The 6000-nt window shown below is 35.6% G+C and overlaps 1 protein-coding gene across 2 annotated transcripts in view; it reads right to left on the bottom strand.

The window, feature by feature from the left end:
* Positions 1-1627: 1627 nt before the first annotated feature.
* LOC149203454 (E3 SUMO-protein ligase MMS21-like) overlaps positions 1628-6000 on the bottom strand; it is a 164340-nt gene continuing 159967 nt past the window's right edge. For both annotated transcript variants that reach the window (XM_089400190.1, XM_089400189.1), the window contains 2 exons: positions 2233-2324; positions 1628-2133 (listed from right to left, as the gene is read on the bottom strand). In XM_089400190.1, coding sequence (XP_089256316.1) covers positions 1994-2133; positions 2233-2324 — 232 coding nt within the window. In that variant the 3' untranslated portion in view covers positions 1628-1993. The remainder of the gene's footprint in view (positions 2134-2232; positions 2325-6000) is intronic.

The raw sequence follows: 6000 nt of genomic DNA, 5'->3' as shown, positions 1-6000 counted from the left end.
TACATATCAACAAGAGATACATCTAATCCTTCAAGCCAAACATAAATTCAAACTGACTAGTAACATATCCCTGGTCACACCTTGTCAAACAGCTCTTTAGAGAAGTCAATCTTCTGTCCAAACAATTCCGTCTGGTCTGATTAAGAAGTTTGCTCAGAATTTCAGTCTGCTCCATAATTCGGCCTCCTACCCAAACTTCAGCCTTCTGCCCATAAAAGTTTTGCCTCATATAAATCGTCTGCTTCAGAGATACTTTAATCTGCCTCATAAAACTTCTACTATTAGAGGAACTCGGCCTCCCTTCTGCTCCTTCACTGATGTACAGAGGATCCGAATTGGTTGCAAAGAGGAGAGACGAATGAAACATATATATTGTGATCATGTTGACCAAATGGGTGTCTCTTTAGCTTGGGGTCGAATTGACTCTGGGAGGGTCAACTTGATCTCTTTGGAGCCAAAATCCAACTTTTAAAAATTCAAAAATTGTTTCTTTTGAAACTGACATGAAGAACATGTCTTTTATTTAGTTTTCATATGTTTCAAGGGATAGAATATTAATTATGAAGACTGATCGCAACTACACAATTCAACAAATTCCACTCATGAGTTTCAAGAAATAGATCCCAATGCAACGATAAGCCATCAATGACGGTTAAGAAGTAATTAAACCAAAACAAAGAAGCCAAAGAAATCAGACCACACAAATCACTATGCACACAATGCAAAGGTGTCAATCTGTGCCAAGAGGCAAATTTGTCAAACTTGTCCCAATGATGTTTACTGAGAACGTAGTCAAAACAAACACAATCTCTGCAAGAAATGAGAGGAAGACTAGTCACCATATTATGTTTGCATGGTTATTGAAATGAGTGATAGTTTAGATAACCAAGTTTCTCTAATACCATGTCTGAAAATGAGGTATATCCAAATAGGTTGAACGCTTTAAGGAAACTACTTACATGCATAACAAAACTTGGAACACCAGTACTTATATAGTTAAAACCACCAAAGAGGGAAACAAAACCCATGATCCCAAATAACATGACTACTTGAGGCAATATATTAATGAAAAAAAGTAGAATACATGAACATCTTTCAACAATCAATCATCAGCAAATGACCCCCATGCCCTTTCAATATAGATTATAGACCAATAAGGTGTAAGCCACAAATCAGGTGTCAATATTGAGAAGAAGATGAATCATTATATCACTTTATGTGTAGAACATAATTGTGATTGTTGGATTAGCTAGTTACAAAAGCACACTAAAGAAACATTCTTTACCTAAGAACAGATTAGAACATGTTGATCTTAACTTAGCTCTTAAGTGTCTATCTTAGCAAAACCAACTGAAATTTGCACAAACTACTTTGATCAATAAGAGAAGTTCTCAACATAAAGAGTAATAAATGCTATAAAATGACGAATATTCCAGTGTAAATTGGTGATATATCTCAAGACTCATACAGTTAGTCAATTAATACCTAATTTTCACATTCTTGTCATATCCTTTTGTTCTTAGATTGTTCTCCATTGACATTAAGTTTATATAAACAACCATCTTGTAGTCATTGCCTTGAAAACAAATGTGCATTTCCAAAACTATAGCATGAACAGTATCAAATAGCAGAACCGAATAAACAATTCACGTACAAGGTGATTAGATATAAAAGGAAACGCTCTATAACAAAATAAGAAAAAGTTGCCCTGAACATGATGTTTCCAACTTCCTTATTAAAGTATGCTAAGGTCTAAAGAGCATGCAACGGTTTCTAATTAAATGTATTGTACCACTATGATGTAGAAATATCAAATTGCAAATTTTCTTACAAAGTGAGAAGTAAAAAATCTTTTCCAGAGTTTTACTCCTTGGTATCAAACATACCTACAATATATGGAGTGAAAGATGTTATGCCTTGATAAAATTGCTTGCTTTGGATGGACTTGGTGAATAATGTACACTAGGATTCTATAATCTTCAATATTAAGCCATCAATCCTCATCAATCTCAGTGCAATCTGCTACCATTTGGGCTTGAGTAGAGCGGTTTCCTCTCAAACGTAATTCATCAATTTCTATCCTTAGTAGAGGATCACATATTAGTTTGTCAGCTGTAAGCATTTTCGGACAACCTGAAAAAAAAAACAAACAAATTAGACAATTTATGGACAATCAAAATAGGAGCCATAAAAAACACTAATCAAAATAAAAAATAATCAATGCGATATTACCTGCAGCAGCGCATTTGCAACCACGCCTTTTTGCATGCACCTTAATGTGATGCATGACTGCCTGCTTTTCATATATATGCTTGCACTCCGTGCTGCATATGATTATCAGTTTTTAGGAAATTATCCACTGTATAATTACTATAATTCACAATAAGACAAAGCATTCAAGTTCCAAATTGATCCATGGATTTCAAAAACATAGAAAAAGCTCATCCAAAACTTTGTGCAATATCATATGGTTTAGAAGAAATTGAAATTTACAATGAAGTTTATATTAATGTCTGCTACAGAACACGCTTGGTCAAGGGGACTATGAAATACAGCTAGTCATAATAGCCAAGTAGGAGAGCAGGGCATAAGAAGGCCCCCCACTAAAAGGAAAAGTCAGTGCAAAAAAGCAGCATAAAATGACAAATAATTCTACAAGAGTTATAACAGAGGTAAAAGGTCAACCTTTGAAAGTGAAGGAGAGACAGAAAAGAGACCTACTTAAAGATAGGGCGCAATTACCACGAAGGGATGAGGAGGTTAGCCTTTTGCTTGTCATCTAAATCAGTAGTGCAAGCATCAACACCAAGTGCACTTAACAATATCCTCTGGTGAATGGCCTAATCCACTAATAGGGACCTAGTGAGTAATCTTAGGTGACATCAAAATGATCCTGACAATGATCGGGGTAGACAATGAAAAGGAAATAGAAGCACACCTAATATTCAATGTAGAACTCGTAGTAGAAAGGAAGAAGCTAGCAATGTGCCCTTGAGCAGGTGGCTTGAGGGTGCCTTATAATGGTGGGGTGTTCGAGTGGATTTAGTCCTTCTAGAAGAGCCCTTGACATTGAAGACTCTAGAACCTAGGAGGTGTGGGCCAAGGGGCAATGTTGTACAACCCTAGTCAATCAGTCATATGTCCTATAAGAAAAAATGGACTACAAAAGGAGATATGACCAACTAAATAACTTCGGGCCAACATCTAACTCCTCTGTAATTATTGAATGCCCAACTCTTGGGTATCATCCTCCAACAACATTCATTGGTTCATATTGGAACCGAGACTTTAAATCCACTAGTCAGCATCTTTTTTTGCACCCTATGATCAATATCAAGATTAGTCCTCTTCATTTGAAGTTGCATAATTTCCTTTATCATTAATTGGTCATCCATTCCTTCAAATGTTCCTTCTTGGAAGTTACTCCATTGGAATTGGAGATTATTTCCCATTAACCTAAGTCACCCAGTTTGAGTTCGTGTTCAAATTCAATGACCTTGAAGTTTGATAAAATTCGACCATAAAAAAATTTGATAATAAAATTCGACATTAAATTCGAGAAACTATAAAAGTTAAAAATTAAAAATATATACAATAAATTCCAATATATTTATTAATAAAAAAAATAAAAATTGTGCGAAATTTAAAATGCTATATTTGTATTATGCTATATTTGGAATATATGGACATTTTCCATATTCAAAACACATCTTGAAATCTTCAACTAAATCACATTACCATCCCTATTCACTATTTCCCTTCTCTAGGTCCACAAGGCGTTGGCACACTCCCTTGTTGGAAAATGCAATGTGGCATCTATTAATTCAGATTTTCCTTTTTCCTTAATACTTGCTTGTAATTTTTTTTATCTTCTTATGTTTCTTTATTAGATATTTTCATCGAACAAATATCAAGATCAAAACAGAAAGCACAATGGACACAGATATCAGGCTCCAAGCCAAGGCAAAACCCCTCCAAGGGGAAACGCCAGAATATCTCTTCTCTTCTTATAGAATCTGCTTCAAATGAGACAACAAAGACCCAAACCCTAGACCAAGTACTCCTTTTAGCACCAAGTAAGCCCTCCAAAGAGACCTTACAGCTAGGTCAAGGTCAAACCAAGTTAGCCAGAGACAAACACTTTTGTACTACACCAGTCTCAAAATTTCAGCCCCCTACAACAAAATTTCGGACCTGTAGTCACTGCAGAAATTTCAGCCCCTACAACTGCTCTAGAAACTCGCACACGTGAGATAAAAGTGCCCAAAACTCATCTTCTTTTCTTTGCTAGGGTTTCTCCTTTCTTTCCTTGTCCTTCGCTCTTCTTTTTCCTTCTTATTGCAGATCGAACTTGTTGGTTTGTGTCTCAAATGAGGTCGAAGATGTATCTATATATAGCCTTTTGAAGAGGTCGAATAGCCCCTCTCTAGGCTGACTTGTCTCTACCAGGGTTGACTTGTGCTAGGAGGCTTCCAGGACTTTCTAGACTCAAAAATAAATTCTTTTACAAGGTACATCTTGCCCAAAAGGGTCTTATAAACATGATGTTGACTCTCTTAACTCATGACAATAAATCCTATGACCTAACAAACCCTAGAAGCATGAAGAACATGCTTTTACCTAGAAGGCCATCAATAAAGAGCATGAAACCCATGCTTTAAAATAATAACTATTTCTTTTCTTCCTTTGTTTGTTACATAAGATACATAGTGAAATGAGTATAATAACAATTATGAAGCCCGAAACTAGTTACATTTCCGATAACCCTCCCCTTATCCACATATCTGGGTCAGGGGTGGAAACGTTGCCCAGGAGGTTGATGCAACTAAAAGAAAGTTGAAAGCATATCATGGCCACAAGCAAGAAACAAAAGAAAAAGAAAGTCATAAAATGCAAAAGATGGTTGAGCATTAAATAAAGCACATGGGCAAAATCCAAGCATGAGCTCTACCCCTTATCATTACCAATGTGGAAAAAGTCAAAGTCGGGATTAATTCAGCAAGGGTCCAAAAGTTGAAAAACTCGTCAAAGTCGGGAGTTTTTTGAAAAAGTCGGCAAAATTAAAAAAACACAAAATTATTCATTTATTTTTATTTTTTTTAACATCTAGAGTATCCACAACATCAAATAAATGCATTTCCACATAAACATGTAAATAAAGCTAATATATAATATGTATATGAAGTCTAGTGCTACATCACATATCAAAATAGTGAATCAACTCCTGAATTTTGAGTCTTATCTGAGTCTCAACTCTCAAGAGTCAAAATATCCACAAAATATAATAAATGTATATCATGAGTCATCTAAAAGTCATCAAGTAATCAGTTACTGAGATCCTCTTCCCCTTTTAATTTTTGTTTCCGCTAATTGTATTAAGAAATAAGTCATGCATTTATTCAGTAGATTGTAATCTGCTTGGGTAATAAGGTGTCAGGTGATAGGTCCAATGAAAATTAACAGTGAGTATCACAGTAGATGTGAAAATTAACGCTTGGTGACTCCAAGCTGCTTATTTTCTAAGAAAACAGTAGATGTCAGATTACTAACCTAGCCTTGGCATCTATATTTCAAAAACTCTTGGAGGTAAAATCCACTTCTGATACATAACCGTTCCCCACATTTACAGGGAGTTCACCACTAAAGAAGATTCCCTTTCAAAACATGCTCTCATCAGAGGAAGGATCTTTGTTGTCACAAGATTTCACAGGTACTTTATTCCTATCTGAAAAATGGGTTCTTTTTTGAGGCACTGGTTTTGTTTTTTTTTGGACAGGTTATTGCTGTTTGATCTTCATGACCTCCTCTTTGTTGTTTCTTCTGGAAGCATTCAACAACTGTAACAATGTTTTTGATGGTGTGGGGTTCTTTCTATGGAAGACTGTTGTATGCCTGTCCTTTTGGTACTTTTGTAATCTTTTGAAGGGGCAGTGGCTGTTAGAGTCTGGATCACTAAAAGCCTGGAGGCTTAGCCAATGTATACTTTGCTTTCTAACTAGA

Source organism: Pinus tabuliformis, chromosome 2_1 (genome assembly GCF_031772625.1).
Source record: "Pinus tabuliformis cultivar Carrire ecotype Pingquan chromosome 2_1, CPIR1, whole genome shotgun sequence".
NCBI lineage: Eukaryota > Viridiplantae > Streptophyta > Pinopsida > Pinales > Pinaceae > Pinus > Pinus tabuliformis.
This window is presented reverse-complemented; position numbering and strand designations above follow the sequence as displayed.